This window comes from Cherax quadricarinatus, chromosome 4 (genome assembly GCF_038502225.1).
Source record: "Cherax quadricarinatus isolate ZL_2023a chromosome 4, ASM3850222v1, whole genome shotgun sequence".
Lineage (NCBI taxonomy): Eukaryota > Metazoa > Arthropoda > Malacostraca > Decapoda > Parastacidae > Cherax > Cherax quadricarinatus.
The window spans coordinates 69988134-70004338 of NC_091295.1; the positions used below are offsets into that span (position 1 = coordinate 69988134).

Genomic DNA, 16205 nt, shown 5'->3' on the forward strand with positions numbered 1-16205 from the left:
TTGTTTTTCTTTTTGGGCCATCCTGCCTTGGTGGGATACGGCCAGTTTGTTGAAAGAAGAAAGAATATTAATAAGAAGACCTAAACTCATACGGAGCCTCATACATACCATAAGTGTAAGTACAGTACAGACCCTCATACATACCATAAGTGTAAGTACATTATGTCAACTTTGTAAGTCATTCTCTCTTTACAAAAGTGCAATGTTTATTACAAAGGCTTTAGTAACACTTAATAAAAGAAATGTCCTATAAATGCTACAAAGGAAAATCTTTAATAAAAATCTAATTTCAAATGCAAAAGTTTTATCTCCACCGCAGAAAGCTGTATTTCACAAAAAGACATTCTAATTTTCATATGCAAACCATTTCTCAATAATAAGTTTTAAAGTGCAGTATTTCAAAAACTGTATATCAGTTTGATACCCAATATAAAAGTTCTATATAGATAACCTCCACTATTTAAAATTATCTCCATTTACTCTGCACCTACTTGCATTACATTCCCTATGATATAAAAACAAGTATTTCATATACTGAGTGAACTGAGTAAGTCATTACTAACATAGCTAAACACAAACTTACACTCATTACAGAATTAAGCATGTGATGAAAAGAGAACTAGTAGTTGTGAAGCCCTTTACTAATACATTTTCCCCATGAGATACAGTGGCTTGGTCATTTATGGTGTAAGAAGCAGGCGCAGGCATCAAGTTTAACTTAAAGAGATGTACTACATGCACTCAACAATCCCATATCAGGGTTCCTTTTGTTCTAAAACAATGTGAGCTATAGGGGCTGGTAAGTGAATATGGCACTATTTTTTTTTATGGTGTTGGAAAGTTTTATTGTAGAGATTCCAAGTATCAACATGTACCATTATCACTCTTCTAGCACACTAGATTGGCTTTGTCCCATGCCATTAATTGTGAAAGTGGGATTTGCAGTGTTGTACATGTTACTGATGTTATTTGTTCTACAGGCATATTTTTATTTCTGTAAATGAATAGACAAATTTCTTACTGTCTTCCCAAGTAGACTCAAATCACATGCCCTGAAGGGTTTGGTATATATGGTGGAGGTCATCATCAAGTATGTATGGTCTTGGTAACCACCACTACATTGATGTTGGATTTTTTACTGTAGTCCCTGTCAGTAGCACATTACAATACGTATATAGTGTACTTCCTCTTACTGTTGTCCTGATGCCTGGTATTGCGGTGTATCATGTCTGCGTTTTATCTGTAACGGAAGATCAACTCTCGAGGAAACCTGAGGCTGGAGAAGATGTTCTCTATATACATAATCCTATTCCTCTGAGAATTCATTGCTGCAGTCTCACTGCCAGCAGGAAAACCCAATAAGCACCCCTCTTTTTGTTTTTAGGCCATGGTGGGAGATGAACATAATTAAGGCATCTTCGTTGGCAGTCCAGTAGGCCACATGCAGTGCATCTCTTAAACTTGACATATGTGACACTCTTACACCCTGGATGACTAAGCTGATATCTCATATTTGTTATATACTGTACCTGAAAAAGCCTTCTCATGGGTAAAACGTTGTACCAATAAAGTAAAATACGGAGTTCCATGCCTAAGACCACGTCAGTAAACGAATTTGTTGTTAAGCAAGGAGCATACTATAATGGTAGTGGGTTTGTGTCAATCATATTTGATATTGTTTTAATGTCACCTTTGCACCATTTATAACATTTTTAGTATATTTTTAAATGTTTATACAGTAGTGTACTGTATATTGTAATAAAAAGAATAGAGGAAATCAGCTCTAATATACATTATTTAGGTTTGCATACTGGTCAGAGAGCCCGTCGTAAGTCCGAGTCGTCAGTAAATGAGTATGTTGCTAAGTGAGGAGAGGCTGTGCTTACATATTTTACAAACATATCATTAACACTAGTACAGTGGACCCCCAGTATACGATATTAATCCGTTCCTGAGAGCTCATCGTATGCCAAAATTATCGGAAGGCGAATTAATTTTCCCCATAAGAAATAATGGAAATCAAATTAATCCGTGCAAGACACCCAAAAGTACTATGAAAAAAAAAAAAGTTTTACCACATGAAATATTAAGTTTAATGCACACAAACTGAAGAAGACATGCACAGTTTGTAGTACTCTACTAACAATAGAATACATGACACTTACCTTTAATGAAGATCTGGTGATGATTGATGGGCTGGGAGGAGGGGAGAGTGTCGAAGTTGTTAATGTTTAGAAGGGGAATCCCCTTCCATTAGGACTTGAGGTAGCAAGTCCTTTTCCGGGGTTACTTCCCTTCTTCTTTTAATGCCACTAGGACCAGCTTGAGAGTCACTGGACTTCTGTTGCACAACTTATCTGTCCATAGAGGCCTGTACCTCTCGTTCCTTTATTTTTTTTTTTATTATCACACTGGCCGATTCCCACCAAGGCAGGGTGGCCCGAAAAAGAAAAACTTTCACCATCATTCACTCCATCACCGTCTTGCCAGAAGGGTGCTTTACACTACAGTTTTTAAACTGCAACATTTACACCCCTCCTTCAGAGTGCAGGCACTGTACTTCCCATCTCCAGGACTCAAGTCCGGCCTGCCGGTTTCCCTGAACCTCTTCATAAATGTTACTTTGCTCACACTCCAACAGCACGTCAAGTATTAAAAACCATTTGTCTCCATTCACTCCTATCAAACACGCTCACGCATGCCTGCTGGAAGTCCAAGCCCCTCGCACACAAAACCTCCTTTATCCCCTCCCTCCAACCTTTCCTAGGCCGACCCCTACCCCGCCTTCCTTCCACTACAGACTGATACACTCTTGAAGTCATTCTGTTTCGCTCCATTCTCTCTACATGTCCGAACCACCTCAACAACCCTTCCTCAGCCCTCTGGACAACAGTTTTGGTAATCCCGCACCTCCTCCTAACTTCCAAACTACGAATTCTCTGCATTATATTCACACCACACATTGCCCTCAGACATGACATCTCCACTGCCTCCAGCCTTCTCCTCGCTGCAACATTCATCACCCATGCTTCACACCCATATAAGAGCGTTGGTAAATCTATACTCTCATACATTCCCCTCTTTGCCTCCTTTATGACTTTCCTAAAATGGTTCACAACATTGTCATTGTACAGGTTGCCAACACAGCTTGCAGTAGCTGTGTCAGGGTGATTTTCATCAAAAAAGGTGTGCATTTCAAGCCACTTTGCACACATTTCCTTGATCTTTGAAGTAGGCAACTTCCTCAATTTCTCTCTCCCCTCCTCCGGAGCAGTTTCCTCAGGTCTTGCCTCTTGCTGTTGAAGATGATCTAGCAGCTCATCAGTGGTAAGCCTGTCTTTCATAGGCTTATGTCCTGGGAGTGCCTTTTCCTCCTCAGTAATGTAGGTCCTGCTTGGCAATTTCTTCCAAAACAGGCCTGTTTCGTCGCAATTAAACACTTGTTCAGGTTTAAATTCTTCACTGTCTATGTAATCCTTGAATTCCTTCACATATTTTTCAGCTGCTTTTTGGTCTGAACTGGCAGCCTCACCATGCCTAATCACACTATGTATGCCACTACAATTCTAAAATCTTTCAAGCCAACCTTTGCTGGCCTTAAATTCACTCACATCACCACTAGTTTCAGGCGTTTATTCAATTAAATCCTCATGCAACTTCCTAGCCTTTTCACATATGATCGCTTGAGAGATGCTATCTCCTGCTATCTGTTTTTCATTTATCCACACCAATAACAGTCTCTCAACATCTTCTAATACTTGCGATCTCTGTTTCGACAACAGACATGCACCTTTTGCAACAACAGCTTCCTTGATTGCCGTTTTCCTGGCCACTATAGTAGCGATGGTTGATTGGGGTTTTGTATACAACCTGGCCAGCTCCGACACACGCACTCCACTCTCGTACTTCGCAATTATCTCTTTCTTCATTTCAATAGTCATTAGCACCCTTTTTCTCGAAGGGTTGGCACTAGAAGCTTTCTTGGGGCCCATGGTGACTTATTTTGCAGAAACAAGCACCAAAAACACTGTGATAATATGGAATGTACCGAATGTATGCTTAGATGCGAGCACACTGGCTGGCTTGTAAACACTGGCACGCACAGGGCAGTTCAGGCCACATGTGGACGCGTCTCGGACGAATCGCGGGTGGCGGGTTTTTTAACGAGTAGCGAGGCAAAATTTTTGCATTAAAATGTATCATATACTGGATTTAACGTATACCGATGGCATCGTATACCGGGGGTCCACTGTATTAGTGATATGGACAATATCCGAGGTTTACAGGCCCACTGGCTCCTAATGGCAGGTCATTTCAACAATTGTCATTAGATTAAAAAACTTATGCTGTAAAAAAGATCATTTAAATTTGAGAAATTACACTCTGTAATGCTGTGAATGAATTAATGGCTTACCTGAAAAAGTGAGGAAGCATATAGTAGAGTTCCATCACCACCTAGGCATATAATGAAGTCAATTTTGTCAGTGAGATCATCCTGTCCTTCCCTAAAGCTCATGAGCTTATCTTTCAGTATAGGGAACCCAGAGTGACTTGTGACCAAGCTGTCCTCCATCACTGATGCTTCCACAAACACCAACATTCTCTTTTCCTGAAAATATGACAAGAATTATATTTGCCTTAAGCTACTTGGTTTTTAAATTTACTGTATAACAGTACAGCCCAATATATTAATGTTTTTGTTTTTTTATGGATAAAACTTACCAATACTGTATCTGAAAACAATATTTTAATGTTGAAATCAAAAAGAATTTTGCTATATTCAGGAAAACATAGAATACACAAGATATGGTAACAGGAGAAGAGGCAACATATTTTCACAAGAAGAGCACAGTTTCCAGGGCTGGGGACCATCTTCACTGAATGTGCACCATGGAAGCTCATTACATGGCAATATTTGATAAGAGGATAACTTACTGTCTATTTTGGCTTTATATGCTCACAGAACTGACTAAAATCCCACTAGCCCTACTGGGCAAATGAGGTTAGTTAGTTTAATATGTTTATTATGCACCCCATACCCATCCTCTGGGTGGTAGTTACAAGATTACAGAGGTATATAATGGGTCCAGAGACTTGGCCCTAAAGTTTTGGTAGCAGAGCAAGTTACAAAGATATTTACAGATTACAGAGGTACATAATGGGCCCAGGGACTGGGCCCACAAAGTTTTGATGTAAATGAGGTCAGTATAAAAATGCAAAAGACTCTCTCCCACTTCTCTGGCACACACTACTGGCAAACAAACAAACAAACAAACAAACATACATACATACATACACACATTATCACTTTCAGAAAAAATTGCTTCAAAATTGTGTAGGGGTAATGAAATACCCTAAGCTTATGGCTACTATTCCAGTAACATATTTTTATGTAGACATAACAAAGAAAATAGTAGATTCAATTCCTTGGATCAAAAGCACTTCAGCTTCAACACTGCAGCTAGACACTGTTGTGTGACCTTGAAGACATTTCTGGTAATTCCTATGTCCTCACTACTTTTACATCGCTAATTTTTTTTAAATATTTCCATTTGTGTCTGAAGTTTGCATTTCCTTATGTACTAGTTCTTGTTCTAATGCAAAAAGTTATGTATTTAAGGGAGGCCACACAATATGCTCTATCAAATTTTAATAACAGTATGTACAATAATCATTTTTTTTTTCAATACTTCCTGACCTGCTGGAAGTATTGAAATATTTAGTGTGGTATATTTAATGATAGCTAATTAAAAAAATGGTTGGGGTGACTTACGACTGTGAGCCACTTGACGAGCTGGATGAAGGGTTGGATGACCTGGGCGTCTCTGACCTTCTTAATGACCAGCACAGAGAGAGGTGGCTTGTACCACGTCAGACGCTGGCTCGCAGGGTCCTGGATTGTCCTACACAACAATTATCACATTATTATTTTAAAACAACCAAAGATTTATATATAAAAAAGTTTTCTTTGGAAACTATTAATACTGAATAATGTTGGTATATGGAAATATAATAATAATAGATGTTTATGCATAGAGGAGTACGCATATGAATACACTGTAGGTACATTTCAGTCTGAGAAGCACAAGGTAGTCATTGCAGTGATGTATAATCCACCACAGAACTGCAGGAGGCCAAGAGAGGAATATGAAGAGAGCAACAGAGCAATGGTGGACACACTGGCTGAGGTGGCAAGAACAGCTCACTCGAGCAAAGCAAAGTTACTGGTTATGGGCAATTTCAACCACAGGGAGATTGATTGGGAAAACCTGGAGCCACATGGGGGTCCCGAAACATGGAGAGCCAAGATGATGGATGGGGTACTGGAAAACCTCATGCATCAACATGTTAAGGACACTACCAGAGAGAGAGGGGAGGATGAACCAGAAAGATTGGACCTTATGTTCACCCTGAGCAGTTCAGACATTGAGGACACCACATATGAGAGGCCCCAAGGAGCTACTGACCATGTGGTTCTGTGCTTTGAATAAATAGTAGTTACAAGCAGAGAGGGTAACAGGAGTTGAATGGAAAAAGCCATTCTATAAAAGAGGGGGACTACATAGGTTTGAGAAACTTCCTGCAGGAGGTTCAGTGGGACAGAGAACTGGTAGGAAAGTCAGTAAACGAAATGATGGAATACGTAACAACAAAATGCAAAGAGGCAGAGGAAAGGTTTGTTCCCAAGGGCAACAGAAATAATGGGAAGGCCAGAACGAGCCCCTGGTTTACCCGATATACCTTTGATATACCTTTGAAGAATTTTCAGAGTATATCTACTCTCTGATGGACCAGGCTCATCTGGTGCTCGCTTGGTCAACCAGGCTGTTGCTGCAGTGTAAGGAGGCAAAAGCTAAGTGCACTAGAGAATGAAAAAAGTACAGAGGGAAAAAAAAAAACACAGGAAAATAAGGAGATTAGTTGAAGAGCCAGGAACGAGTAGGCACAGGTAAGGAGGGAGGCCTAGCGACAGTATGAAAATAACATAACATCGAAAGTCAAGTCTGACCCGAAACTGCTGTATAGCCACATCAGGAGGAAGACAACAGTCAAAACTCAGGTGATCAGGCTGAGGAAAGAAGGTGGGGAACTCACAAGAAATGATCACAAGGTATGTGAGGAGCTTAATGGGAGATTTAAGGAAGTATTTACAGTAGAGACAGGAAGGGCTCTGGGAAGTCAGCACAGAGGGGAACATCAACAGGGAATATACCAACAAGTGTTGGATGACATACAAGCAACAGAGAAGGAGGTGCAGAAGTTGTTAAGCAACCTTGATACCTCAAAGGTGACAGGACCGGACAACATCTCCCTGTGGGTCCTTAGAGAAGGAGCAGAGACGCTGTGCATGCCACTAACTACAATCTTCAATACATCCCCTGAAACTGGGCAACTACCTGAGGTATGGAAGACGGCAAATGTAGTCCCCATTTTTAAGAAAGGAGACAGAAACGAGGCACTAAACTACAGACCAGTGTCTCTGACATGTATAGTATGCAAAGTCATGGAGAAGATTATCAGGAGGAGAGTGATGGAGCACCTGGAATGGAACAAGATTATAAACGACAACCAGCATGGATTCATGGAAGGCAAATCTCATTTCACAAACCTTCTGGAGTTTTATGACAAGGTAACAGACGTAAGACACGAGAGAGAGAGAGGGGTGGGTTGACTGCATTTTCCCTGATTGCAGGAAGGCCTTCGACACAGTTCCTCACAAGAGATTAGCGCAGAAGTGGGGTCCCACAGGGGTCAGTCCTAGGACCAGTGCTATTTTTGATATATCTGAATGACATACCTGGAGGATGGAAGGGATAGACTGAAGTGTCCCTGTTTGCAGATGTGAAGTTACTGAGAAGAATTAAATCAGCAGACAGGAGTACAGAGAGACCTGGACAGGCTGGACACATGGTCCAGCAACTGGCTCCTTGAATTCCACCCTGCCAAATGCAAAGTCATGAAGATTGGGGAAGGGCAAAGAAGACCGCAGATAGAGTATAGGCTAGGTGGACAAAGACTGCAAACCTCACTCAAGGAAAAAGATCTTGGAGTGACCATAAAGCCGAGCATGTCTCTGGAGACACACACAAACCAGATAACTGCTGCAGCACAAGCGATTTGAAGAGAATCATGGGCTTGGCGTCCCCAGTTTTGAAGGTTCTCATTATCCATCCTATCATTTTCCTAGTGGATGAGGTAGATACATTGTTGTGGTCTTTGAAGGCAAGATCCTCTGACATTATCACTCCCAGGTCCTTCACATTACTTTTCCGCTCTACTGTATGGTTAGAATTTGTGGTATACCCTGACACATTTTTAATTTCTTCAAGTTTTCCATATTTGAGTAGTTGAAATTTCTCCTCGTTGAAGTTCATATTGTTTTGAATGGCCCATTCGAAGATTTGGTTGATGTCCGCTTGGTGTCTCGCAGTGTCTTCGATGGAGGTCACTGCCATGGTGATCCGGGTGTCATCCGCAAAGGAAGACACGGAGCTATGGCTTACATCTCTATGTCAGAAATGAAGATGAATAGAATGGGAGCGAGTACTGTGTCTTGTGGAACAGAGCTGTTTACCATGGCTGCCTGGGACTTTACTCTGTGTTCTATTTGTCAGGAAGTTGTAGATCCATCTACCAACTTTTCCCGTTATTTCTTTATCCCGCATTGTGTGTGCTATTACACCATGGTCACACTTTTCAAAAGCTTTTACAAAGTCTGTGTATACTACATCTGTATTTTGTTTATCCTCTACAGCATCCAGGACCCTGTCATAGTGGTCCAGTAGCTGGGACAGGCAGGAGCGACCTGCTCTAAACCCGTGTTGCCCTGGGTTGTGTAATTGGTGGGTATCTAGGTGATTGGCGATCTTACTTCTTAGAACCCTCTCAAAGATTTTTTTATGATATGGGATGTTAGTGCTATCGGTCTGTAGTTCTTTGCAATTGCTTTACTGCCACCTTTGTGGAGTGGGGCTATGTCTGTTGTTTTTGGTGTGTGTGGGATGACCCGTGTGTCCATGCTCCCTCTCCATAAAATTTGCTGAAGGCACGCGATAGGGACTTCTTTCAATTCTTGATGAACACGGAGTTCCACGAGTCCGGGCCTGGGGCAGAGTGCATGGGCATATCACTAATTGCCTCTTCAAAATCTTGTGGAGTTAGAATAATATCCGAGAGTCTCTAGATGCATATGCATAAAGATACGCATCTATGCGTTTATACATCCTGTAGATATGCATCTTTGGATGCATATTCCTTACGCTACAGGAAATCGGCAGTAAAAAAAAATCATGCCCGTTCTATAACACATCACCATTTCACATTCGTGACGAAAGTAACTCTGAGACTCCAATACAAAATTTTGATATTCGAGTATTAAATTTTGAGACCTGATTATTATACCTTGAAGCTTGAGTACAGTCAAATCACGTTATTCTGAAATTGAGACAGAGCATTATGGTATATCTAAATTTCATCTTAAAAAAAATCTCCCCCCCCCTTCACACACGCACAAATGGTAACCAACGAACAACAGATCAAATGCCTATTGACAAATGCCTTTGACAGAAGGTAATAAACCGAAATAATCTGATCCAATTTGTAAAATGTTCCACCAACAGTTGGTAAAGTGTTCGTATAGTGCTTGTGTTAAGCCACAAGTTGTTCAGTTTGTATGTAAACCTTTCCTTTGTTAATGAATTACAACTGCTACAATGCATTGTGGGTATTTTTTTTTAAATGCAAACGGTTATTATAGTACTAATGCAAAACGAATATGCACAATAATTCACATGAAATAGCTAGGTTATTTACAATAATTAGCTTATATAAGAAAAGATTATATAAAAATATTAAGATATGTGAGGAATGATTTCGTCTATAATCTACATTTATAATTTATGGAAAACTTCCCACGCGTGAACTGGCTCAGTCTAGAGCATGGAAAATCCCAGTTAAAAAAAAAACAAAGAATCAATAATAGAGATAATGAAAGAAAAGAGAGAAGCTAAAATGTCAAGTGTAACGAGGAATCCCCAGTCGACTAAGGCGTGGCCCTCGGTCCCAGGATGTGCTGAGTTAATGTCAACAAAAGTCTTACCAACCTCCATTTATCTAATATTTCTACCACATTATCGAGCCGCTAGCCTACCAACACCCGCATATGTTTTCTTTCTTACCAAAGTTTTATCCACCTGTCCTAAGAATAAAATGTAAGCTTGTTTTGCACTGGCAAGATTTGCTGGTCTTACGAACATGTAAGATCACAAGTAAATTTTACAAACTTCTACATTCGGTATATACATACATTTGCTTTCCTATGCATTTCTAAATATTTCTTCTTTCTGTGATATTTATTTTTCGATGTGTGTTGCTTGATCTAAGACCGAGCTGCAGAGGCGATGATTCCCGAATTATTAAAGCCTAATTATTAACACTAATCCAGAGCAAAGATTCCTACAAAAGAACTACAACAGAAGACACTGCACAACACGAATGATACAGAAACTCCATGCAAATAAAAACTTGAAAAACATGTTACTGCCTACCTGAAAAATCTCAAATTCTATGCAATAATAATTTTTATATGGAAATATTAATGAAAACTGTGTGAACACGATTGAACTTCAAATTATTATGAAAAATTCAACTTATGAAATGTCTATCGCCATTGTCATGCTTGTAAACATATTTAAGTGCAACTAATAATTTACGGAGCGGGTCTGTTCTGAGAGTAAGAGAGGTGAAGGGGATGGGAGAAGGGAGGAAAAGAAAGATGGAAGTGGAGGAGGGAGAAGGAAGGAAAAGAAAGATGGAAGTGGAGGAGGGAGAAGGAAGGAAAAGGATGGAAGTGGATTAGAAGGGAGGAGAGGGGAAGGGGATTACGAGGGAGAGGGGAAGTGGATTAGGAGGGAGAGGGGAAGTGGATTAGGAGGGAGAGGGGAAGTGGATTAGGAGGGAGAGGGGAAGTGGATTAGGAGGGAGGAAGGGGAAATGGATTAGGAGGGAGGAAGGAGAAGTGGATTAGGAGGGAGAGGGGAAGTGGATTAGGAGGGAGGAAGGGGAAGTGGATTAGGAGGGAGGAAGGGGAAGTGGATCAGGAGGGAGAGGGGAAGTGGATTAGGAGGGTTGAGGAGGGAGGAGAAAGAGAAGTACGAAGAAGCGGCGGAGGCAGAGAAGGAAACATTTAACCAGCAAACGTTGACGTTTCCTGTGGAGTTCCTAGTGTTTCCCCGCTGGCAGGAAACGGGGAAAATTTCTTTGCCCGGTGCTGGACATACCAGCCAACACTCACGTAACCACCTCTCACCTCTCCAGCCTCCACCCATCACTCCCAACTCTTGCTTAGTTCCACAGCCTGTGTTCGGTATCCCGGCTGTAGCATTACTTAGATGATAACCCATCTAACGTGTGTGTGCAGGTCCAATGTCACCAACTACTGTATCAAAGTCAACAGACGAATCCTATAGCTTTTGAAATCGAGTGTGAGAGAAAACGACAATAACAAAAATGTAACTAGGGATTATTTTGGAGGAAAGCAGTCACCGTTAAATTAACATTTTCACCCACGGCTTTTTTTTTAGGCCGTGGATGAATTTTTTTTCATAGTCTTCTTTCTATGACCCACTCAGCGGTGCTGTTGGCCCTATGGCAAGACGCGTTAAGAAGCATTCCTTGGCTTGTGAGGATGTAGACAATGGTTATTAACAAACATATGTATAGGCAGGGTAGCCGTCACCCCACCAGTGCATCAATCGCTTGATTATCATGCTGGACTGTATATCAAATGGCTTAATTAAAGAGAAAACTGCAGGCGAAGTACACACTGCAAAGAGAGAAACTATAAATACTGACAAAAGAAAATGATATGATAGGAACATCACATCAAATATATCGCCAGAGTAGCAAGTTAACCATATGACTGGCGGCATAAGCGAGGCTAGCGATCTCTAAAACAGCTTCAGTAACCTCAATAAAGAACACTTAAAAAAAGTCTGTGCACAAAGTATATCAGGCCCATCTTAGAATATACTGCACCAGCAAGAAACCAATTTGATCTAGCACGTTCAAAAACTTGTGTAAATCCAAGAGTCTGCAACCAGGTTAGTCACAGAGCTAAAGGGTATGCACAGTGAGAAGCCTAAAGGACCTAATATGATAACTGGAAGACAGGAGAACTAAGGAGACATGATTATGCAGATTCAATGGTTCTCTTGTTTAAGAACGCCAACTGCGTTTTGTATTAATTTCAATTACCTGATGCCATTTTTTGTCAATATCACATTAAATTCGTGTTATCTTAAAATTAAAATAGTGATACAAAACACGTAAAATTACTCTTCACAATGTAATATGTCTTTGAATTTATTTTCACATTTACAATCTAGTCGTACCGCGGCCAGTGATACAACTTGAAAACGTCAACACAACTAATCAAGACAACAAAATGGCATCAGTAACTGAAAAAAAATATATACAATTTAAAAAATAATACATACAAGAGAATCAACGCTATCCTCTCTTACGGAGGAAGCATTGTTTTTATTAGTTTATGAAACAGATAAATATAACCCAAGTCTTTGACACGAGATGAATTATTTAGTGGCGACCTACGGCGGGGACGCTGCAAAAAGACAGTTCAATTCAATTCTTCATTTTAAAATTCAGTACGTAAAAAAACATACAATAATCTTAAGGCTCTTAGGATGCACAGCATTTCGGGCAGTATTTATGGACATAAGTTTGGATTAATAAACATGTACACAATGACCCAGTTTCACTCATGAGAAGTGTCGACCTGTCAAGCATAATACTAAAACCCGACGAGAGCTAGCAAAATATATTGAAGTATCCCCTATTGTGTTTATGTACATGATCACCCACTCCAGCTGCAGTGAGGCAGACGGGGGTACGAGGCATAACAGGATAAAGAATGAGGCAAAAGAGGGTGAAGTACAATTTATAGTACTGTATATGCAAGTACATACAATGGTTGTGTAAACTATTAAATATGACACTTATGGAATACTGATTATTTTAACGCGAGAAGGTAAAGGTATGTTCTTGGTGGTGTGTCAGGTTATTCTCTTACTTCGTTACCTTAGGAAACCTGTTAAAATCTCGGGGCGCTGAATGAAACCTCCTCTTGGCACCGTTCCTTATTAATCTGGCAGATACTGGGTCTAGGAATAGGCCCACAGCGTGTCGGGAGCTGCTGTTTAGGATCTCATCTGATAGCCAGCAGTGAAGTGCACCTTCACAAAGCAAGAATGCAAGCCTTGCGAAGTTGCCGGTGCACAGCTCCGCTGTGTAGCCCATCCTCCATATTTGTCACAATTAGTGAGGAAATACACGTTCGAAATGAAAACGATAGCACGGCGCTGTTACACGTACGCTACCATTTTTTTTTAATTTCGTTACTGTTGGGTAATTATATAAAGATATAATTTACCAAACTAAGAATAACAAATATTAAAGTTCACAGACTATCACGAGCACGCAGAAAGGCACGAAGGACAATTCGTGTGGAACTGGCTGCCCTAATTAGAGAACAGGTTACACTGGGGCAGCAGTAGAGTCGGGTCGACAGAGATGCTCGCTTCCTGCCACAGAAGCATCCACCAAAGATACAGTCCTGGTTTCGGCCGTGATCAAAATTTATTCTTCCCAAAATGATCCCACATGAATTCTCAGCACACCCATTTTATTTAACAAAATAAATCCATAAACTAATTAGTTAACCTAACAAAGTAAACCTGCTTAGCTCATCATGGCGAGAAGTTGCAAAGATTTTGAAGCTACAATTATTTAGCTTAGCATGGCGGGAAGCTTAAAAAATCATAGCGGACAGGTACAAAGGTTCAGAAGCTAAAACTGTTTGTCTTATTGTGGAAGGTTTTATCTGCATCACATCCACCTCACGCGAGCTCTACCAAAACACTGCTCCCCAAAAATGAACTGTACACCCAGGCGAGGTTCAGCACTTTCCAAAAATATAACACAGTATGACAATCCACAAAAAATACACAACTCAGTTCGGGGCTACATGACTGTGTCGTCCGGGTGTTGGGAAGGAGGGTGACCAGTGTAATATTCAACTTCAAGGGAGGGAGGTTATCAGCGAGAGGCTCCTGGCTATTTCCAGTGTCCGTATTCATTAAGAGGATATCAGAGGGTAGGAGCATCGTAGAGGAACCACATGACGGGACAAAACTTTAACATACATGACTGGAAGAAAAGATGAGGAAAGTAAAGAGAGGCGGTGAAGACTATATTCATAAAGTAAAAGACTGGGCAGGCGATGCAAAATGCCCCCAATAAAAAGTAGGGGCGCCATTGGTACACTAAGGGAAAACACCCTAAGTGTCCGGGGCCCAAAACTGTTTAACAGCCTCCCATCAAGCATTAGGGAAATTGCCAATAAACCCCTGGCTACCTTCAAGAGAGAGCTGGACAGATACCTAAAGTCAGTGCCGGATCAGCCGGGCTGTGGCTCGTACGTTGGACTGCGTGCGGCCAGCAGTAACAGCCTAGTTGATCAGGCCCTGATCCATCGGGAGGCCTGGTCATGGACCGGGCCGCGGGGGCGTTGATCCCCGGAATAACCTCCAGGTATAACACTTCAAAACACATCATGAGACTTCGTCAGAGTCTCATGACCTGCACCAACGCCATCACCAGTGCTACCTCGCCCAGAGACTACCCCTTCCCCACCTAGTGTGCAAACCAAAGTATGGCTGCCCCTGAATTAACAGCAAGACTTAGCAATTCTTTATGTAGACACACTTGATACTGGGAAGATCATTCGGCTAATAAGACGCAGAAAGATCCCGGTAATTGTACACAGTCATCAGTCCTGAGCTGCGAGTATCTTACAATTGTACTTACAGCAAAAAGTGGATATCTTCCCTTTAGGTGTTGTGACCAGTCACCACAGCTGCACGACGAGAGGTATTATAAGAAACAAAGGTGGCTAATGCTAAAATTAACTATGCCATTTAATCCACATGGGATTACTGGATTACTCCTTAGGAAAGCGCCCAGGGAGGTAAGGTCCCACTCGTGGAAGAAACGCCTTTTGCATGTTGATAGGATATGCACACTCCAAAACCGAGATTAATTGATGAAGCGTCAGGTGGGGGGTACCTGCAGATAGAAGTGCCATGCTCGTGGGTACCTGCAGATAGAACTGCCATGCTCGTGGGTACCTGCAGATAGAACTGCCATGCTCGTGGGTACCTGCAGATAGAACTGCCATGCTCGTGGGTACCTGCAGATAGAAGTGCCATGCTCGTGGGTACCTGCAGATAGAACTGCCATGCTCGTGGGTACCTGCAGATAGAACTGCCATGCTCGTGGGTACCTGCAGATAGAACTGCCATGCTCGTGGTTACCTGCAGATAGAACTGCCATGTTCGTGGGTACCTGCAGATAGAACTGCCATGCTCGTGGGTACCTGCAGATAGAACTGCCATGCTCGTGGGTACCTGCAGATAGAACTGCCATGCTCGTGGGTACCTGCAGATAGAACTGCCATGCTCGTGGGTACCTGCAGATAGAAGTGCCATGCTCGTGGGTACCTGCAGATAGAACTGCCATGCTCGTGGGTACCTGCAGATAGAAGTGCCATGCTCGTGGGTACCTGCAGATAGAACTGCCATGCTCGTGGGTACCTGCAGATAGAAGTGCCATGCTCGTGGGTACCTGCAGATAGAAGTGCCATGCTCGTGGGTACCTGCAGATAGAAGTGCCATGCTCGTGGGTACCTGCAGATAGAACTGCCATGCTCGTGGGTACCTGCAGATAGAACTGCCATGCTCGTGGGTACCTGCAGATAGAACTGCCATGCTCGTGGTTACCTGCAGATAGAACTGCCATGTTCGTGGGTACCTGCAGATAGAACTGCCATGTTCGTGGGTACCTGCAGATAGAACTGCCATGCTCGTGGGTACCTGCAGATAGAACTGCCATGCTCGTGGGTACCTGCAGATAGAACTGCCATGCTCGTGGGTACCTGCAGATAGAACTGCCATGCTCGTGGGTACCTGCAGATAGAACTGCCATGCTCGTGGGTACCTGCAGATAGAAGTGCCATGCTCGTGGGTACCTGCAGATAGAACTGCCATGCTCGTGGGTACCTGCAGATAGAAGTGCCATGCTCGTGGGTACCTGCAGATAGAAGTGCCATGCTCGTGGGTACCTGCAGA

General features: G+C 42.0%; 1 protein-coding gene across 5 annotated transcripts in view; it reads right to left on the reverse strand.

The window, feature by feature from the left end:
• LOC128684450 (NAD kinase) overlaps nt 1-16205 on the reverse strand; it is a 174735-nt gene that overhangs the window by 28082 nt on the left and 130448 nt on the right. For all 5 annotated transcript variants that reach the window (XM_070097504.1, XM_070097498.1, XM_070097493.1 and 2 more), the window contains 2 exons: nt 5774-5903; nt 4415-4609 (listed from right to left, as the gene is read on the reverse strand). In XM_070097504.1, the coding sequence (XP_069953605.1) occupies nt 4415-4609; nt 5774-5903 (325 nt within the window). The remainder of the gene's footprint in view (nt 1-4414; nt 4610-5773; nt 5904-16205) is intronic.